General features: G+C 32.4%; 1 protein-coding gene across 1 annotated transcript; it reads left to right on the top strand.

Moving 5' to 3' along the window:
* The first annotated feature begins 7,523 nt into the window (after nucleotides 1–7,523).
* Nucleotides 7,524–20,556, top strand: LOC108742430 (trypsin-1-like). Its single transcript, XM_018477638.1, has 7 exons — nucleotides 7,524–7,756; nucleotides 7,817–7,869; nucleotides 7,926–8,059; nucleotides 8,117–8,235; nucleotides 13,817–13,973; nucleotides 19,598–20,003; nucleotides 20,070–20,556. The coding sequence occupies exons 1-7, from the start codon at nucleotides 7,693–7,695 to the stop codon at nucleotides 20,232–20,234; spliced, it is 1,098 nt and encodes a 365-aa protein (XP_018333140.1). The 5' UTR covers nucleotides 7,524–7,692; the 3' UTR covers nucleotides 20,235–20,556.
* Nucleotides 20,557–20,619: the final 63 nt, after the last annotated feature.

The following is a 20,619-nucleotide window of genomic DNA, read 5'->3' on the forward strand; positions in this document are numbered from 1 at the left end:
ATGAGAAGGATGCACTCATTTGAAAATTTCAACAGATTTTTATTTTTTCTGAAGAAATCAATGTTTGGCGAAACAAATATCAAGTAAAATTAAAAATCTGTTGAAATTTGCAAATTGGTTTTTTAAATATTTATTGTGAGTTTCAAAACACGTAAAATATTTATCTCTATCGAAAATACCCTTATAGTGAAGTCTAATAATGTTTGTAATTATTACTATTTAATCATATTAACTGTACTACATCTCGCAATTTGAAGCAGAATGCGATTTATTCAAATAAATTAGAAGTTTCTACTGCGATACATTCGAATATTGTTATTCGATTCGTAACAAATTATTAGAAAATTTCGAGTATATGTACAAAATGGTTTGTTTTGATTTACTATATCAAATATAAAATATAGTTTTCCTCTTTTGTATATCAATGCTAAATGCAAAATACTTTTTTAGTACATACTACTTTATGTATTGAAATTTTTCTAGTCCATGAGTGGTATTTGCCTTTGGTACCAGTAAAAATTTTAATAAAGGATATAACATTGATGCCAAAATAGTTTCTTTAGCGTAATAAAAGGTAATAGCCAAAATAGGGTTGTAAATAATTTTTGTTGACGTAAAAGCAATATTTTTATATAGAAAAAAAATTACAATTCCATTTTAGTTTTGATCTTTTACACAGTGGAATAAAGGGAAAAAAATGGAATCCATAATTTCATTAGTTATCGAAATCGTTTTTTAATGCAGCCCAAAAAATAACATTGAAATAAATTCGGAAAATATTATCGAATCTGCAATATTTTGAATTATCCATTTCTAAGGAGTTCATATTTTTTTTACTCTAGTTCAACTAAGTATAATAAAAGGCATCAAAGAATGTCTCATCTTTGTCTCCTTTCAAGCTTTTAATACTTTCAGTGGACAATGTGGGCCGCTTTTGTTCATTTTATTCAATAAAGTTTGATCGTGATGGACATATACCGACTGCATCGATTTATATAACTCCTGTGTACCTAACGTTACAAGTAACAGGTATAGAAGCATACATACAAATACTGTCATGCGTTGTAACTTGCATATAAAAAAAAATATATTCTCCAAGAATTTATTATTTTAATTACATTGAAATCATTTTTCACCCTAAACAATTTATTTTGGTTTCAGTGTAAATAAGGAAGCATATAGAAGATTTGTTGCTACAGAAATTATAACATAAAGATAGAAAAGGTATATCTAAATCACTTCTAACAGAAAAATATGAATCATACTTAATCTTCGCAGCTGGTGATAAAATGTACACTCCACTATTAGTCGAGAAAAACTCCAATATTTAAAAAATGAGCAAAGGTCTGCAAGGTTTTCTTAAAAAATATTTTATACTTAAGTAAATGTGAAATATTAAATAGGTGTCTACAANAAGCATTTTGCATTTACGTTAGGAAAAGTATTTTGAATAAAATACAAAATGCTTTTCTCATAAAGGTATATAAATGTAAAATAAAAATAGGTATTATGTATTTGCATTTTAAATGCAAGTATTGCAAATAAATGATTTCTTTATCCACAGCCCTATTTACTATTATAAGGTAGTGTCGCCGAAGACGGCCCGGCTCCTAGGATAGCCCACTTTTAAAAATATACGGTTATGATTATTCGAAACATTTGAAATTTCGCGGGTTTATGCTACTAGTGCCATAGGCAATAGTGCAAGTGAGTTTCATTACCGACGCGTCGCCATTTTGAAGGCAGACGACAGTTGGCTTGGTCAAGACGATGCACGTTTTATAACCTCCATTATTATTATATATTATCATTTTGAAAATTTACAAATTTAAAACAAATCTCGTTGCTCTAAACTGTGAAAATTTATATTTAATCTATTTGTCAGCGAATTATAGGTGAGTGTTATTATTTTATTTCCTTTTTCGTATTTTTATGAGATTATACTCAATCCGAGTGTAATTTCCTATCATGGCCCATAATATAATTCCCAAACATAGCCCGGGCCTTCCTAGGTTTATTGAAATGTAGTGTTAGTATATTTTTGTGTTTGTATGTTTGTTTATTATAAGTTTTGTCATGGATGCAAGGTGGATAGACTTGATGATATGCGTCAATGCCAAAAATGCCAAAAATAGTATCATAAAGTCTGTGTGAGTTTAACCAAAGGCGATGAGGAGCAATTCATATGTTCAGAGTGCAATTTCTGATTAAGGATAAAGTTATTAAATAAATTCACTTTTGAGATTTTTTTCAGTTTTTTTATGAGTGTACACACTCAGTTAAAGACAGTAGCGTCTAATTTGTTTTAATTAATTAAGTATATTTTGATTGATCTCAAAGTTAATTTTCAGTATTCCTTAGATAGCCCACCTATGAATGACATTAAAAAAAATATATAAAAAATACCTGATTTATTTTTATTTTTGATAAGTAACTTTCAAAGTTGATCGCAAACTTAAATGTTATTTTATTTAGTATTTTGTTTTTATATTATAGTTGATTTTCATTTTGATAGATTTAAGACAGCCCACATTTAAATTTTTGGATGACTTTTTTAGCTTTTATGAATAATGTTATGAGAAGGATGTGTTTTTATTTTCATATTTTATGTTAAAAATGTTTAAGTGTTTATAATGCTTATATTTTCATTAATATTTTTCGGGCCATCTTGAGCGATCAGCTTCCCAAGATAGCCCAATACCAATTTTCTAAAAAGTGTTTACATTTGTGTTAAAATGCCAAAAGTTTTACTACTTTTTTAGATATCTTGTTTCTCAAATAAATATATAACAACTTCCATTATGTTTTTTTCTTTACTTTACTTATCTGCAAAATTTTACGAGGTTTTGAAATTAAGTGGGCCTTCATTGGCGCCTGTACCTTATTACAATTGCATCGAAATTTCTGATGCATATGACGTATAACTTTATCTTAAAAATAAAAGAAGTCTGATCTAAAAATAGAATTTGTTTGCTGCAAAAGTGGTATTAAGTTGAATTAGTAGTCAAATTAATTCATGATGATGAATACTTTATGATCCAGTCTTATTTTCTTATCATCTCTACTCTCAGACAGAGTGAAAATAACATAATCTTTTAAGAGGTTTTGGCCTAATCCGTTTCAAAAGCTTATTCTTTTGAGATTACGTTACAAATGCAGTACAAAAGTCTGCTGTTAAACCAATTTATTTGTTTCCAAATAACACTTACACAAGTTATCAGACATTTTTCTTGGTACATATACGAATTTCTTATATTCGATCAAAACAAAATTATAAATGAGATAACTATAGGGTCAAGCATTCCCCTCAATTGCATACGATAGAGGGAGAACCCTTTTAGAAAAATGTGGTTTATAATTTGTTAGGAAACCATTGTGTACAGATTTAGGCGTAGCGTTAATTCACAATATTAATTAATATTAATTGCGTTGAATATTTGTGAAATGCGTCACTTTATTTATCTAGTTAATAATGTAACGTACTCCATTTGTTCATTATTTTTTTGTTTTTTTTTTTAATAATTCGCCGCATGTTTATCGAAAAGACAATTCTTGAAGCTCCGAAAGGAGGCGAAAGATCATTAACATGGTGTGAGCGTAAACAATATAAAATGGAAATAATATAATATGGAATGTCCGTATCGTCCAAGTCCAGAGGGCAATTCGTAATAGTTCATAACAAAAAACAGTGCGTTTCTGTTTTCTCAGAAAGAAATTATCTAAGAATAATCACGTACAACAAGTCATACTCGTACCTTATACGTTTAATGAGTTAAAAAAGCATATCTAGAGTTACGAACAGTACTAATTATAATATTTTAAATTATTTGCCTTTACTACAGTTGTGATAAACTATTTGCATTTTCATACTAATAGGATGACGTATCAAGGTAAGATCCAAGGAGTCCGATTGGTTAAAAGTATAAGTAATAAAAATAATGCCAGAAGGCGATCCTTATCAAGACGATAGTGATGCACAAAGCAAGATTTTTTAGAAAATACTACAAATGACACCAGTGAACGCCACCTGTAGCACGATGCTACATTTTAGAATTACGTATGCTGATGAGATCCAAAAAGATCGAAATCGCGATCCGCGTCTGGCAGTTTCGACAGAATACAGACCACTTCGAATTATTTTACAAGATTTAAATCTAAACTTCTTGGAAATGAATAATCTAAAATATTGGATTGATATTGTTTTCCGGGCTCAATGTCATGGTCCATGGAATTTTGAAGTTCCAAATTGATATCAGCATCTACCAAATCACTATTTTTCGTATCTTTAGTAAAAGACTGCGAGTCTATGAATTACGGCAAAACAACATCGAATTGATATACGCCAACTGTGTAAAACTAAAAACTGGAGGATATTGTGGTGTGCTAATAAATGCATATAATCTAAAATTCGTAGAAAACGATTCGAAAAACTTCACTTATTGGATAAACCCAAAGTTAAAGAAACTATGGATTCCATTTCTTTCTCTAATTACAAAGTGTAAAAAATCAAAAACAAAAGGGAGTTGTAAAAATTTTGATATAAAATGATTGATATTGATTTTACATCAATAAAATTATTTGCAGCCCTGTTTAGGCTCTGATCTTTCACGGCAAACCAACTATTTTGGCATCAGTGTCTTTTTTTCCAATTAAAACAGATAACAAAATTAAATTAGGAAGCATATAGAACAATTATTTGTTGCTGAACTGAAGAAACTACTATATATTATAAAGATAGAAAAACTATATCTCAGTCACTTCAAACAGAAAAATATAAATCATACTTAATCTTCCCAGTTGGTGATATAGTGCAAACACCACTATTAGTCCAGAAAAGCTACAATAATTAAAAAATTGGTAAATGCCTGTAAGGGTTCTTAAAAAATATTTTATACTTAAGTAAATATAGAAAAAATGCTGGGGGGCGGGCAGTCCCTCTGGATTACGCCGGAAGGTAGGGCGGAAGGCCTTCTTCAGCCTTTTTTCAGGAATTGTGGGAATGGGTGGGTGGTGGTTCAAGCGAGAAATGTGAAACGGACGAGATGAAGACAGAAGAGAATGAAAAATTATCTATGGAATATTATTGCCCCAACANTTATTATTTGTTTAACTTAAGATACTTTTATGTATATAGGTATATGTATATTTATTTATTTATATTGTATATTTCTGGAAAAGTATCATCTAGGACACTCGTTTCAAAGTTTAAGTAAATTTCTACATATTAACATTATTTTTGAATTTGTAATTTGAGTAGTTTTAAAATAAGTAGTTGATCGAAGAACATGTTTTTGGAATAGTCTTTTCGCAATATAAAATACAAAAATTTCAAAAAAAATGCGTTTTTGAGTTCCTTACTGCTAGATCTCTCAAACAACACCCCACATGATAGATACTCGAAAAACAAATCTTTTCGGGTTACCTACTTGACTTGTGCATACATTTCCTCTAATATTTTCATACAAATATCATTAAATCGCTAATAGGAAAAGTATGGATTAAAATTAAAATTTATTACTAGATATACGAAGTTTCAAATTTCTCGGTTTAATTAATTTTAAAGATTTTATAAGGATTCCTGTGAGAGCACCTATTTAACCGAATCTTAAAAATATACTACATTGAAAATTTCACTAATAAAAGTGGCTGAATTCTCCACTAGAGATAACTCTGACTTGCCCCTGACTATATTTTCACCTAACTACCTATTGAAGGGAGTTAAATGGTGTTTTTTATATTCATTTACATAGTTAGGAGGCGCTTTATTAACTTTTAATCCCAGACTGGCTAATCACGCGTTGTAGTAAAATTTGTGTGCTTTGTATTCAATTTAATCGAACTACGTAGAAGACGAAGTTACATCAGCAGGGTAACAAAATCAATATTGTTGATAGCTATATCGACAACGGTGTTTTTCTCCCTTTGAAAAACATGTAGTATGCCTTCGTACCGCTAAATTTTCTGTTTAATCGTTGAGCAATGAAGCCATTTAAAATTAATGTGAGCTTCTACAGTTTTCAGTCCAATTATAGAAAAATGTGTATTATTATTATTATTATTATTATTCCGCGTTATAGGTAACCTTTCAGTTCATTAAATATTTTTTTCCTTCAATAAATAATAATCAATATTGGTTGATAAGGCAATTGACCATAATGGACAAACAATACATTCACATTAAGATACAATAATGTATGTATTTATAGAACATCGTCACGTCCGGAAACAGTAAAATTATCTATATCAAGTGGAGCATAAAGTGAAATTCAAAAGATTATTTATTCATTATAAATATTATATGTACTTATACCTAAACATTATACCATTTCCGACGCCTCCGCCATTATTTTATATGAAAATATTCTTTTTTTTAAATAGTCCTGCCGAATATTTATTCAGGATGAAATGACAATACTTATATTTTTGGTATTAAACAAGAATTATTAACAGGTAGGTACTCTAAGGATGATGACTTTTTATATCACCTTTCGCAATCAGTAGGTGAACTGATGTTGTTCTGATATAGGTTTAAAGTGGCGACTTCTGAAGAAGTTTGCGAAACGTTAGGAACGAACTCCAACTCACAAGCGCCTTTAGACGCGAATCAGAATAGCATCAGTTGAAGGATTATCTTCCGATTAATTTTTTTATAAGCATTTAAGTTTAGGCTAGAAGCGTTTTGAAATGTGGTGTTACAGGCGAATTTTTCTATAAGTTTATACTCAATCCCTAAAGATACTATCTCATATTAGCAACCCTCATTATCTCATAATAGGAGACCATTTGCCTGAGACGTAATTTCTGAACTTTATAATACTTTTTGATATAATAAATAATGTATTATAATTAGAACTAAATGGCCTCTCATAAATAAACTTCGTTAAATACCCTCTCGAATAGTGATTAGTGCAATAATTTATGTTTTATGTCGAAAACAAAAAATGGTATCTCATATTCGGCATCCTTACCCTACTGTCTACAAATAGTTAAGGATGTGAGATGTTCTAGTTTTAGGGAAATGCGAAGATTAGCTGAGGATAGGAAAGAGTGGAGGTGCGTGTCCAACCAGTCTTAGGATTGACGACCTTATGATGAGATGATGATAAGCATTTTAGGGCTTTTTGTAGATCTTTTAAAATAAGTTATCAAAATTGAATATTATCACAGATACCCACTTTCATTCCAGATTAGGTTAGGTTATAGCTTAACAGGTCGGGTACAACAGTCCCAAAGAGGCCTTCCAGTTTTGGATAATCCATTCAAAAATATGAAATATGTATACCTATTTGAACGTTTCTATTCGATATAAATTAATAAAATGTACCTATTGAGTAACATTATCAAAGTTTTCCATAATAATTAAATTGTTTTTTTTTTATAAATTTTTATTTAGTTTTGGTAATTTTCTTATTCAAAGCCCCGCTGGAATACGATATGTTTTACACAATATCTTTGTTTTTAAATTAGTGATAGATACCAGTATTATTCGTTCTCTAAAACTGCTGCCATCCGGTTAAATGTCTAAATTTATCTAATAAAAGCTACAGGAAATATAACAGCATATATATCTATATCGACAAGTTAATTTTACGTAAATTGTCGAAAGTAATCGTAACACTTCCGTTAAAATTTAGAGAGTTTAGAGTTATCATTCCGTTTGCTCGTTTACACCAATTTAGAATAGAAGTAGTTATGCGTCTTTTAATTTATCTCATGGGCTACACTCTAGCTAATGTATTAGCTATTTTAGAAAGAGGTAAGTACCAAGTATTTGTGTAGGTACTAAATATTAATACTCTGTGTATATTTCGCACAGAACTTCGCTCAGATCGTCATAGGAGGTACTTGGGTTTAGGGAGAAGGTTTAAGGTAATTGTGGTATCCATTAGAGGGTGGTCAATTATTTTTAGTGCTAATTAATTCAGATTAACCGCCGATACCAGGAATGCGTAGGACCCGGCGATTTACCGGGACATTGCAAGCATCCCCTTTTTTGTGCTATGAATGTCGTCGGTTCGTCGAAAAATCCCGTCGAACATCTTTGTGTCATAGAAAAAACGTAAGCGATATCGAACCAAAAATGAATCTCGTAAAACTAATAAATAACTTTTACAAGGTTCGTGGGGGTTTGTTGTCCAGATGACATCTTGTTAAGTAATATAGTGGGTTCCCGAATTATTATGGACCTTCCTGCAGGAGGTGAAGATTACGATGAACAGCAAAATTTCACAATGGGTAAGAAGAAAAACACTTTTCTTTCTTGCTTATAAATTTGATAGTAATTACAATTACACACTGGCAACGAATTGAGCGAGTCAGTTAATCTGTAAAACTGCTGTTTACTCGTTTGCCAATTTTCAACGTCCCAACAATAAGTATCCTTAAAATAAGAACAATTTTAAAGCATTTGTTCGACCTCGTATATCTAAACTTTTTTAATAATTCCGAATGAAGTCGATCAAAATAACTTTTATCGAACTATCATATCAGAACATCTTCAGTTGTCCATTTTATTATATTTTCTCGTAAATAATTCAAAGTTAATAATAGAGTGTTCTCAAAATAACCTACGTGTAAGATTTTTTGTTCCGAATACTTCCAGACATCATTTACTCTTTACATTTTCAAACAACTTTTTCGTCTTTATATTATCACTGTAATAAAAGTAGAATATTGATAAATCTTAGGTTTTACTGGCAGTTTTTAGGATCTACCAACAAGAGCTGGTAAATGTAAGGGTTAATACAAAATGGACGATTTTTTTGAGTTTTATCATTCGAGTTTGGTACTTGCTAAGTTTTATAAATTACGATTAGTAAATATACACTTTGGCAATAATATAATCCACTTCATCATCATAATGTCGTCAGTCCTAAGACTGGTTGGACACGCACTTCCACTTTTTCCTATCCTAAATTAATATTCGCACTTTCCTAAAACAAGAACATCCCACCTCCTTGACTGTTTGTGAACAGTAATCTAATCTAGGTCTATCTCTACTCCTGTTAACTTCTGTTTCTGCTTCTAATATGTCTCCAATTAAGCTTACAATCGCATTTCTTCGTCAATCGTCGAGCATTTCTTTATGCAGTTGCATTTTTTTGAATTCTTGACCTATTGTCAAAGACAACTTTTTTCTTATTTTTTTATCTTATATCTTTTTTTTAATTTTTGTTTATTTTACATATCAAATAGCATTTTAAAAATGTTTTTTTTAACTTATTTAAGTAACTTGAGACATAACTTTAAAGTTTAATAAATTTCAATTTCAATATTTCTTTCTAAAAACCATGATTTTTTTCCATTCTTAATAACAACTTTTTGATTTCAAATACTACTGGAAATATTCTTTCACACTTTAAAATTTTTTCTTCCTTATTTCCTTACGTATTTTATGGACAACCCCCTTCACAAAAAACCGGAATATGAATCGATTTATATATATATTCTTTTATATTTTTATTATGCATGTTAGAATCCAGAGAACTGGAAATCATTTACGGTGTTGTAGAACACTAAAAGGTTCAAAACTCTAAGTTCTTTTTAGTTCCTGAAGAAAGTAACTTTAACTTTTTATCGAAAAGTACTTCGGACGCTTGGTGTCGGGGTTTGGCGTAGTCTGTGTATGGGTTATAAACGATGCACAAGCAATTCGTGCGTTATATACATATACGAGGCCTGTTCAAAAAGTATCGCGATTTTGTGTTTTTTCAAAAGTTATTTATTTATCCATGAATATCCATTTTGTCCCCTTCAAGGTAATCCCCAGCAGATATTATATACTTGTGTCAACGTTTTTTCCAATCGTCGAAACACGTCAAAAAATCATTTCTTCAGATCTTGTTTAGCTCCTTCCGTCTTTATCTTCTCAATTGTAGCGTCGTCCTTTCATGGGCCTCTTCAGTTTCGGGAACAAGAAAATGTCAGAGGGGTCAGATCTGGGGAATATGGTGGTTATGGCATTATTAGTGTGTTGTTTTCGACAAAAAATTAGCACACAAGTAACGATGTGTGAGCATGGGCAAAAAGGTGCAAATGCCAATTTTTGTTCTTTCGAAAATCCGGGCGTTTCTGGCGGATTGCTCCGCGCAAATTGCTCATAACTTGCAGATAATATTCCTTATTGACCGTTCTACCTTGTAGCAAGAACTCATGATGTACCACGCCCCTGCAATCGAAGAAAACTGTAAGCAAAACCTTCACGTTCGACCCAACAGCTTCCATTGGGATGATTGAGTTTTGCTTTCCATGTCATAATCATAAACCCATGATTCGTCACCAGTTATGACCCTCTGGAGCAAATTTTGGTGGTCGCGGATAGAGTCCATTTCAATGCGATGCTGTTTTTGGTCGAAATTGAGCAATTTTGGTACGAATTTCGCGGTGACCCATCTCATGCCCATGGCAAGAGCCAATCGATATGTTTAAGTCCTCTGCAACTTCTCTGACGATGATTCAACGATTGGCCAATAGTATTTTCTTCACTTCATCGATGTTTTCGTCTGTTATTGACGTGCTCGGGCGTCCGGTACGCTCTTCAGATCATCTCAGCCCTCTGAGAACATTTTATACCACCGATCAACGTTGATTTGGTTCACGGTAGCTTCACCATATACCATGGTCAACATTCGGAATGCGTCCACGCACTTAATTTTGTTTTTCACACAAAATTCGATACAGATTCTTTGATCCATTTTTTGGAATAGGCAAAAATTGAAGACGAGCCAAAACAAGTGCAAGCAAAGCAGCCGTCAAAAATTAATTAAACATTCAACATGGCCGGTATAAGTGAGAGACATGAGTACCAACATAATGCAACAAAAAAAATCGAATATAGGTACGTAACCCACCCGCGGAAATTCAAAATTTGCGATACTTTTTGAAGAGCCCTCGTACATATAATAGGTTTATTTTGGAAAGTTTACATAGTATTTTGGAAACGGATCTTCAAAATGAAACTTCTAATTTATTAAAACGAACAACGCAAGGAGGGTGTGACGGAGAGAAACTGAAGTAAAAGGGTTCCTTTTGGATACGGAACCTTTAAAAAAAGTCCATTGTTCATTACTCATTAGTAACATTTGATAAATAGAAAGGAACACACTCGCTACTTTTCTTCGGTTTCTTATATTACATTATTATCGTAATTATATTTATCTTAAAAATAACTTTTAATTTCCCCAACAAATTATTACCCATACGTAATAAAAATTTATCTTATTATTCTCATAATAAAATCTACTGTAATAGTTCCGCAATCCAAGGTAAACAAAGTACTTAATGATCACTTTTTTGTACACATATTATTGAAAAGATAGTATCCGTAATTGAAGCTTTAGCCGGTTGTCAATCAATTCAATTGGTAATTAATAATCGATCGTGTCTTATTTTTCGCTTAAGGTATAATTCTTCAATGTTGTAGGCACATAACAGTATAATATGCAATACGTACACATTAGTACATATGATATATTTATCGTACTTTCATAAAAATATAAGAAAATTGTTATTTACACGTAGTTATACAATCACTTTTGAATTTATACTTAAACGTAAAAATTTATTCAAAAAACTACAAAGTCTATTTGTAATGACCTAATAATTTGATTTGATCCTTATGGCGATACATTTTCGTACAGTATATATCGGGTTGTTCGGAAAGTCATTTCGTTTTTTCCCGACAGAGGATTTAATTGTATTCTTTTGCACCCAACTTCACATTTAAGCCGTATAATTTTTATATGCTTTGAGAGCTCATATAGCAAGGCTTGTGTGTGAAAAATTCCAATTAATTCTACGCAGTAGTTTTTGGTTGGTGCCCTTTTAAATATGGAGAGCGATAAGCAGCATTTTCGACATATCTTACTGTTTTACTACAGAAAGGGTAAAAATGCTGTTCAAGCCAGAAAGAAATTGACTGATGTGTATGGAGAAGGTGTGTTGACAGTACGCCAGTGCCAGAACTGGTTCGCTAAATTTCGATCCGGCAATTTTGATGTCGAAGATGCACCACGTTCGGGAAGGCCGGTTGAAGCTGATAAAGACGCGATAAAGGCATTAGTTGATGTGAACCGGCGAATAACAACACGTGAGATCGGATTGAGGTTAAATTTATCAAATTCAACAGTTTATGACCACTTGAAAGGCCTGGGATTATCCTCGAAGCTCGATGTATGGGTTCCCCATGTTCTCACAGAGAGAAATCTGTGTCGCCGCATTGACGTCTGCGATTCGCTTCTCAAACGTCACGAAAATGATCCGTTTTTGAAGCGCATCATCACTGGGGACGAAAAATGGGTTGTATACAACAACGTCAAACGCAAGAGGTCATGGAGCAAAAAAGATGAACCGGCTCAAACCATTTCCAAAGCCGATATTCACCAAAAAAAGGTGATGCTGTCTGTTTGGTGGGATTTTAAAGGAATCGTTTTTTTTGAGCTTTTACCGGATAACACAACGATTAATTCGGAAGTCTACTGTCATCAGCTGGACAAACTGAATGATGCACTTCAACAGAAAAGGTCAGAACTAATCAACAGGAAAGGTGTAGTGTTTCACCAAGACAACGCGAGACCTCACACAAGTTTGGTCACTCGCCAAAAGCTTTTACAGCTTGAATGGGATACAATGCTACACCCACCATATTCTCCAGACCTGGCACCATCGGATTATTATTTGTTCCGGTCACTCCAAAATTTTTTAGACGGTAAAACCTTCACCTCAAATGAGGAGGTCAAAAACCTCCTCGATCAGTTTTTTGCCAGCAAAGACCAAAAATTTTATGAGCGTGGAATTATGCTACTACCAGAAAGATGGCAAAAGGTGTTGGACCAGAACGGTCAATATATAATTTAATAAAGTATTTGTTTATTATACGAAAACTGTCTTTCATTTCCACAAAAAAAAAACGAAATGACTTTCCGAACAACCCTATAGGTACAACGTCGGGTTTATATTAGTCATGTACATGGCAAAACCAAGACCAAGACTCCCAGTCGTAGTATTGATCTTGTTCTTGCTTATTGATCTTTTTCTTGCTTATTCAGTCTTGGTCTTGGTCTTACTGATCTAAATCTAAATCTTCGTCTTGTTCATTTACTCTGATACTTAATAATTCTTTTATTAACAAATTTTTCTTTTTTTTTATGAAACTCGAATACTTATCCTTTTTCCAATGCACTAATTGACCCATTCTCCAATGCATCACTTTACACCTAAAAAAATACCGCAAGGTATTTGGGCGAAGTAAAAATATCTTGCTTATTTAGTTTTGATCTTACATATTCGATCTTGGTTTTAGTCTTGGTCTTGTTCGTTTCGGTCTTAGTCTTGGACTGTAAGACCAATTTTGCTCATTAGTTTATACAAAAAACGACTTGAAAAAAAAACTTTTTCTAATTTGGATATTTTCTTGATATCAGTTTAAATTGGTTTCAAATTTTTACTGATAGAAAAGATCTATTTACAATTTAAATAGAAGATTGTATTTTTTTATTTAATTCAAAACCGGTGTTTCATTAAAAACCCATTTTTAGAATTACATAATTTTATTTTAAAAACCGACAATCCCTAGTATGTATAATGCTTTGTTCTCGTTAAATGTCGGAGCCGTATAATTAATAAGTAATCACTTTATATTAGGTATCTACATCCACTTAACAAACAAATTAGTGTACCGAACGTCACTCCCCTATAACCTTATTATCTGCATTAACCCTATACACAACGGTTTCCTTTGAAGCATGTTTTTTGATTTTATGCCCGTAATTTAGTTACAAGTCATTCGTGTAATTGACTTATGTAAGTCTTTTGACAGGTTGCGGAATATTTATAGATGAAAAACCTCAGCAATCTAGCGCGAAAGAATGGCCCTGGCTGGCGTCTTTGTATGACCCAGAAACTAGTAAACCTTTTTGCGGTGGTGCCCTTATTACAGACCGACACATATTAACTGCTGCACATTGTACTGAAGGGTAAGTGTCCCCTTTTTCACTTCAGATCTGATTCCACTCCTATTTCACACGATGTCATCGAGGCTTATGCCTAAAGATCAGTGGTGGATCTTCAATATTTAGGGCCCGATCCATAAGTCTTCCTGGTGGCCCATTTCAAAACAAAAAAAAATGAAGGTAATAAAGCATAATTTTTAATTTTTATTAGAAATGTACAACCGGAATACCGGACCAACTGCGGGACCAAATGAGTTGAGATTTTGCCGAAAAAAAATTTTTTCTTTAAAACACATGTCACCTTGTGACACCCTGTCGCACCTTTTATATCATACAAACTTAAATTTACTTGAACCAATGTAAGCAGTGACATTTTGTGCGTATTAATTTAAAAATTAGTTAAAAAGGAGCTGGGATTATCAGTCTCTTTCTTCGATTTCGGAAAAACACATTTTCGTCAAAACGCATGTCACCTTGCGACACCCTATCGCGCTTTTTTATATATTACCTACACATTTTTTTCTTGGACCATTGTAAACAGTGAAATTTTGCGCGTTTTGAGTTGAAATTATGAACAATTTCGCAAGAACACACTTTTGTTAAAACATATGTCATCTTACAACTCTTTGCCGGGCTTTTCATCATCATAAGGTCGTCAGTCCTAAGACTGGTTGGACACGTACCTCCACTCTTTTCTATCCTGAGCTAAACTTCGCATTTCCCTTATACTAGAACAACCCACATCCTTAACTATTTGCGAACCTCTACCCCTCCTTCATACCTGAGAAGGTGTCCTACCAATCTATCTCGCCTATTTTTTATTGACTTCCATACAGTCCTCTGTTCCACTATTCTTTCCAATACCTCTTCATTTCTAACCTTTTCTACCCACGTTATCCTCATCATCCGCCTATAACACCACATTTCGAACGCTTCTAATCTTTTCTTTTCCGCCGCGCCCACTGTCCATGTTTCGCACCCGTACAACGCCGTGCTCCAAATATAAACCTTTAACAACCTTTTTCGAATTTCTAAATTAACCGTTCGCGAGCATAGAAGTGACTTCTTTTTATTAAAGGCGACACGACCCTGCCCTATCTTCTGCTTTATATTCCTACTACTCCTTCCATCCTGACTTATCTGACTTCCTAAAAGCCGGGCTTTTATTTCAAACAAATTTAAACTGGCTTAATTTACTACAAAGAGCAAAATTTTGCGGGTTCATATTTGAAAATTGGTTAAAGACGGAGCTGAAGAATAATTTCCGTTAATTTTGTTTAATTTCGCGAAAACACATTTTCGTCAAAACATATGTCACCGTGTGATACTCTACTAAGTTTTTATATATTACTTACACGTTTTTTTTTCCTTGAAACATTGTAAAGAGTGAAATTTTGTGCGTTTAAATTTCAAAATTAGTTAAAAAGGAGCTGAGATTGTCAGTCTCTTTCTTCGATTTCGCAAAAACACATTTTTGTCAAAACACGTCACCCTGCGGCACCCTGTAGCACTTTTACATCAAATGAATTAAAATTTATTTCACCCGCACGCTAGAGAGCAAAATTTTGCAAAGAACAAAAGTTTACTGGTTCATATTTGAAAATTGGTTAAAAACGGAGCTGAAGTTATGAATAATTTCCTTTAATTTTGCGAAAACATATTTTGGTCAACTTGCGACACTCTACCGCGCTTTTTGTGTATTACCTACACGTTTTTTCCTTGAAACATTGTAAAGAGTGAAATTTTGTGCGTTTAAATTTGAAAATTGGTTAAAAAAGACCTGAAATTATGAAAAATTTTCTTCAATTTCGCAAAACACATGTCATCTTACAACACCTTGCCGGGCTTGTATATCAAACAAATCCAAAACCAGCTTAAACTACTGCAGAGCGAAATTTTACGGGTCCATATTTGAAAATTGGTTAAAAACGGAACTGAAGTTATGAATAATTTCCTTTAATTTCGGAAAAACATATTTTGGTCAACTTGCGACACTCTACCGGGCTTTTTGTGTATTACCTACACGTTTTTTCTTGAACCATTGTAATGAGTGAAATTTTGTGCTTTTAAATTTGAAAATTGGTTAAAGAAGACCTGAAATTATGAAAAATTTTCTTCAATTTCGCAAAACACATGTCATCTTACAACACCTTGCCGGGCTTGTATATCAAACAAATCCAAAACCAGCTTAAACTACTGCAGAGCGAAATTTTACGGGTCCATATTTGAAAATTGGTTAAAAACGGAACTGAAGTTATGAATAATTTCCTTTAATTTCGGAAAAACATATTTTGGTCAACTTGCGACACTCTACCGGGCTTTTTGTGTATTACCTACACGTTTTTTCTTGAACCATTGTAATGAGTGAAATTTTGTGCTTTTAAATTTGAAAATTGGTTAAAGAAGACCTGAAATTATGAAAAATTTTCTTCAATTTCGCAAAACACATGTCATCTTACAACACCTTGCCGGGCTTGTATATCAAACAAATCCAAAACCAGCTTAAACTACTGCAGAGCGAAATTTTACGGGTCCATATTTGAAAATTGGTTAAAAACGGAACTGAAGTTATGAATAATTTCCTTTAATTTCGGAAAAACATATTTTGGTCAACTTGCGACACTCTACCGGGCTTTTTGTGTATTACCTACACGTTTTTTCTTGAACCATTGTAATGAGTGAAATTTTGTGCTTTTAAATTTGAAAATTGGTTAAAGAAGACCTGAAATTATGAAAAATTTTCTTCAATTTCGCAAAACACATGTCATCTTACAACACCTTGCCGGGCTTGTATATCAAACAAATCCAAAACCAGCTTAAACTACTGCAGAGCGAAATTTTACGGGTCCATATTTGAAAATTGGTTAAAAACGGAACTGAAGTTATGAATAATTTCCTTTAATTTCGGAAAAACATATTTTGGTCAACTTGCGACACTCTACCGGGCTTTTTGTGTATTACCTACACGTTTTTTCTTGAACCATTGTAATGAGTGAAATTTTGTGCTTTTAAATTTGAAAATTGGTTAAAGAAGACCTGAAATTATGAAAAATTTTCTTCAATTTCGCAAAACACATGTCATCTTACAACACCTTGCCGGGCTCGTATATCAAACAAATCCAAAACCAGCTTAAACTACTGCAAAGAGTGAAATTTTACGGGTCCGTATTTGGAAATTGGTTAAAAACGGAGCTGAAGTTATGAATAATTTTCTTTAATTCCGCGAAAACACATTTTCGTCAAAGCACATGTCAGTTTACGACACCCCGTCCCACTTATATGCTATACAAATTAAAATTGGTCTGAACCAAATGGTGCACCTTGGACATTCGCAGCTCCGTTTATAACTTTCTTTGGGGGTCCCTATTTATATAAAAATAAAAGTCAAACTATAAAAAAATAAACCGTAAGTTTATAATTTACAAGAGATACGTAACTAGAATGCGAGGCCACTTCTGGAGCGCTCCGTGAGTCGGGAGTCCCTTTCTGTATCGTTATTTTAAGAGGTAGAAGTATTTTTCCTGTGGGATTTTATTTGTAAAGAAAAAAAGAAACAAATCTACTTTCTAAAGGAATGCGGAGTTATTTAGAGGCTTCAATTTATTACATAAAACGTTTGTATTCGTTGTGCTCAGGATGAGGCGGGTTGTGAAAACAAATCGGGAAAGTTGTCATCATACCTGACAGATGGCTTTTTTGTAAAATATTGTATAGTAAGCTAAAAAAAAAAGAGGATAGACGAAAAACGACAGAACGTATGTAACTTGAGAAAAATATATAATGGAAACTGTCCCTCGCAAATTCATCGGCGTATTTCAATAGGCACTCTATTTATGTCAAAGAATGGGGTTAATGACAAGAGTTCAATCATTTCATCGAACAAAAGGGCAAGCCATACAAAATTTTCTGACCTCTGTTTATAGGTACGTGATAATAACAAAAACAGCAGATGCGGTACATTTTCGGACAAATAAAAAAAATTAAAACGATAAATTGAAATTGCTTTAAGGAGTTTTGATGGTATAAAATGATGGTAAAAATGTCTACTATAACAACAATAATGATTTCGAACTATCTTTCCATTCTTCCTCATAAAAACTAACTGTTTCATACACTCAGTGCGAAAGTACAGATCTTAATGTTGATATTAATATTTTAATCTTTTATAAAGTCAAAATTGTAAATCATTAACTTTATGATTTATTACTGGAACAATAACCCGTATACCTACCACATGGAAGAGAAAGATACCCTTATCTTTCTCGGCTAGTCGCAGGTAACGAACACTGCTGCTACTTTGTAGAGTTTGTTTCTGTTTAATTACCGTACTACCGATTGTTTCGTGAATCTTAAATAAATTTCAGTGGGATTGAAAAGTTTTATTTAATAGGATTTTTAAAAAAGTGATCAAAACTAATTGCAATCTACATAATGCAATTAAAACATTAATAAAAAACGTACAGAAGCTTTTATTGGGGTAGTTTAAGCTAAATGTATTTAACCTTGCTTACTTTTGTCGTATTTTGCTTGTCTTTACAATTACTGTTACCTTAATAATTAATTGGATAACATACATACTTTTATGATATCAATAAACAATAAAACAGAAAAGTACGTGTTCTTGGACGAAACGTAGATATTCTCTAGAGGAAAATTTTTTGAGAGAAATTCTGTTTGAATGTGAACCCCTTATAATAGAATCTACTAACGTTTCAACGGATTCTGAAGTAGAGAGGTACTCTTACACCTTCTATTTTCTTATATTTTTATGCTTATTTTCATGATTAACTTTCATAATCATCATTTATTATAGTCTAACTTTTGACTTTTGGACATTGTAGTTATGTTATTTAAATACACAATGAAAAAAGGTAGTTTTTTTCACTTTTTAAAAACCATATTAGATATGTGAGAAAAACTTCTCAATTTAACTAATTTATTCACGAAGTAATTGGAAATATATTAATAAAGGAGAGACACTCTACAAGGTGTTTAAATAGAGAGAAAGATGCACAAATTTTATAATGTACTAGCAGAGTTCGTTACCTGTGAGTAGCCGAGAAAGATAAGGGATATCTTTCTCTTCCTTGTGGTAAGTATACCGATAAGTAGATTAATTGTTCCAGTAATATATAACAAAGTCATAGTGTATACTTCAAGATTCTTTATACCAAAATCGACTTTTTCGCATGCAAGTATATTATATTTGAAAACTATATATGTATAATTAGAAAATTACAGAAGAAAAGTAAACTAGAAGTTTTAATGAAAGTGAATATAATTACTTTGAGATTAGGAACCTACCTGTTGTATAGTTGTAAATTGCCATTTATTTCGTGTGGATCATTTTGTAAATCTTATATTTTAGTAAACAATAAGTATTAAAATTTGCTTTTTTAAATTGTATAATATGTTAGGTATTAAAAACACTAGTTTTAGGGCATTAAAAATTATCAAACGAAAACAATTTATTGTTTATTACATTGACACTATACCGAACTTTATGTTATTAGAAAAAAGGTAATTGATGAATTTATTAATCAAAGCGACGGAGTAGCGGCTGCTTTAAGTACATAATTTAAATGAAGATATAAAGCCAGGAATAAAAACGCTACAGCTACGCTAAAATTAATTTGGATTAATTCTAGGAGAACACCCTCAGATATGAGGGTTCGCCTGGGCGAATATGATTACGCAAGGCCGGATGAAACACGTGCTCGAAATTTCGAAATATCCGAAATAAAGGAGCACGAAGAATTTGAATTGTCAACGTACTTTAACGACATAGCTATTTTAACGTTAACCAACGCTACAGGATTTAATACCTACATTTGGCCCATTTGTTTGCCTCCGCTTAATAAAAACTACGTTAACGAAACGGTCATTGTAGCCGGATGGGGACAAATATCATATTCGGGTAACACATCAAACATTCTAAGACAGGTTGAGATTCCCGTTTGGGAACATGAAAGATGTGCCGATTCTTTTGTACAAACAATTAATGAAAAAACCATCTGCGCTGCAGCGTACGAAGGCGGTAGAGATTCTTGTAAGGTATAAAAGAAAATATTTATTCTCTTAATTCGTACGTCTCACAGGAAGTTACCATTTTCTCACTAGGGCGATTCTGGGGGACCACTTCTTCATCAGTTACCGAATGGACGATGGGTTATAATCGGTATAGTATCGTGGGGCATTGGTTGTGGACAAAAGGGACAGCCGGGGATTTACACACGCGTTGACAGTTACATTCCTTGGATTCTAACTAACACCATTGCGAAATAAATCATTTCAATTAATGATATTAACTTTATTTAATAAACCTTCATAAGACATAATAACGAAATAAATATGAAACATGTTAAAAATAAGTGAGATAAATAATTTAATTAATTCTCAGTAAACATAGTAACTAACATAATTATATAACTCTTTATTTACCTATATGTAACGGCATAATATAACTTTATAGACTATACGATACAATTTTTGTTAAAATACTTATCTTTGGTAATATTTGACTTAATTTTTGTACTAAGTTGACATGTATTGTAAATAACCGAATAAAATTAAACAGAAAGAAAGTGAAGAGTAACAGGTAACATCACATATAGTTTTATTTTACCCCACAGTAGCACCAGAAGCCAGTGGTTACCATATCTATTACATC

Source organism: Agrilus planipennis, unplaced genomic scaffold (genome assembly GCF_000699045.2).
Source record: "Agrilus planipennis isolate EAB-ADULT unplaced genomic scaffold, Apla_2.0 scaffold112, whole genome shotgun sequence".
NCBI lineage: Eukaryota > Metazoa > Arthropoda > Insecta > Coleoptera > Buprestidae > Agrilus > Agrilus planipennis.